This window comes from Suricata suricatta, chromosome 11, assembly GCF_006229205.1.
Source record: "Suricata suricatta isolate VVHF042 chromosome 11, meerkat_22Aug2017_6uvM2_HiC, whole genome shotgun sequence".
Classification (NCBI taxonomy): Eukaryota; Metazoa; Chordata; class Mammalia; order Carnivora; family Herpestidae; genus Suricata; species Suricata suricatta.
In genome coordinates this window covers 13,285,485-13,287,402 of record NC_043710.1, presented here as the reverse complement: position 1 = coordinate 13,287,402, position 1,918 = coordinate 13,285,485, and the positions used below count along the sequence as shown (strand labels likewise).

Genomic DNA, 1,918 nt, shown 5'->3' with positions numbered 1-1,918 from the left:
AACTGATCTATTTCCATTTCTACATGTATACATAGTTGTTCAATATAGGAGATGGGCTTTTTTTAAAAAATATCTTTAATGGGACAGTTTGAATGTATCTTATTTATACTAGTTTGGGGTACCAAAACCTCTCTCAGGACATAGTACATGATATCTATTGACTGTGATGATATCTCTATCCAGGATAGGTGTTCTAGGATACCTGGATGGAAAAGCACAACCTGACAGTGATGAATGCATTTATTCTCATGGGAATTACACAACGTCCTGAGCTGCAAGCTCCACTATTTGGACTCTTCCTCATCATCTACATAGTCTCAGTGGTGGGCAACCTGGGCATGATCATCCTCACCACAGTGGACTCCAGACTGCGAACACCCATGTACTTCTTCCTCAAGCACCTGGCTCTCATTGATCTGGGTTATTCAACAACCATAGGGCCAAAAATGTTAGTAAGTTTTGTTGTGGAAGAAAACACAATTTCCTATTATTTGTGTGCTACGCAGGGAGCACTCTACATTATGCTCATCGTTAGTGAGCTTTTCATCCTGTCGGCTATGTCCTATGACCGCTACGTGGCCATCTGTAACCCTCTGCTCTATCCAGTCATCGTGTCACAAAGGCTGTGTCAGGTGCTGGTGGCAATTGTTTATGTCTACAGCACATTTGTGTCCCTGTTTGTCACCATAAATATTTTTACCTCATCCTTCTGTGGCTACAATATTGTCAATCATTTCTACTGTGACTGTCTTCCCTTGGTATCCTTGCTGTGCTCACATAAGCATGAAATTGAACTGATGATTCTGATTTTCTCAGTTTTTAATTTGATGTCATCCCTTCTGATGGTTGTTGTGTCTTACCTGCTGATCCTGGCAGCCATCATCAGGATGAACTCCGCTGAGGGGTGGCACAAGGCTTTTTCTACCTGTGGGTCCCACTTGACAGTGGCCACAGTGTAATATGGGACTACGATATTTATGTATGTGCAACCTGAGTCCAGTCATTCTTTTGACACTGATAAAGTGGCGGCCACATTTTACACACTCATTATCCCTATGCTGAATCCCTTGATCTATAACCTGAGGAACAGAGATGTAAAATATGCTTTCCATAGGCTATGGAAAACGTTATGCAGTACCTTTTCTTAAGTCTTTTGTTTACTATGTGGTTTCTATGAAATAGATTACCAACATTAAACCTTTGTATTCATTCTTTCAGAAGGAATATCTAGGATAAATTAGTACATAATATGTAATTCGAGATTGACTTCTATGTACCAGTCATACTTTGAAATGTTCTGAATACACTGAAATAACACATATATATTCCATTCTTGAGGGAAATACATCTGATTGTAATTTTAAGGATGTTCAGTATATCGCACTAACTTGAATTCAAAAGGCATCTTAATTTGCCCCAATATTTCCACTCCATGAGCGGTCTTTGTGTCCCAGTCTTTCCTCATGAGCACCATTGCTGTCATTACTTGCTTTCCTGACATTCCAGAGAGCCTGTAGAGTACACACAGGGATCATTTCAAAAATCCAGAAGATGACCACAGCATCTAATTTTGATTAAATGTTCCCATTTGTCTATGATTGTGGGTATAGCAACTCAATTTATTTTCATGAGGCCTGCCACAAACTTTTTCTGATTTTTTGAATTTCTCTTACCAGCATGATCTTGATTCTTTTTTTTAGGTTTAAATTTTCTTTATTTATATTTAAAGAAAGAGAGCATGCGGGAGGGGCAAACAGAGAGAGAGAGAGAGAGAAAGAGAAACCCAAGTAGGCTACATTCTGTCAGCTTGGAGCCCCGTGTGAGGCTTGATCCCAGAATCTCTGAGATCTGATCCAGAGTTGGACAATTAAGCTACTGAGCCAACCATGTGCCCGGATCTGGAATTAAATGCTTTTTT

At 39.7% G+C, this 1,918-nt stretch overlaps 1 protein-coding gene across 1 annotated transcript; it reads left to right on the top strand.

Moving 5' to 3' along the window:
• Positions 1-206: 206 nt before the first annotated feature.
• LOC115271779 (olfactory receptor 8K3-like) lies at positions 207-1,148 on the top strand. The gene is given in 1 exon segment (XM_029914730.1): positions 207-1,148. A coding segment is annotated over 1 exon segment (942 nt).
• The last annotated feature ends 770 nt before the right edge of the window (positions 1,149-1,918 follow it).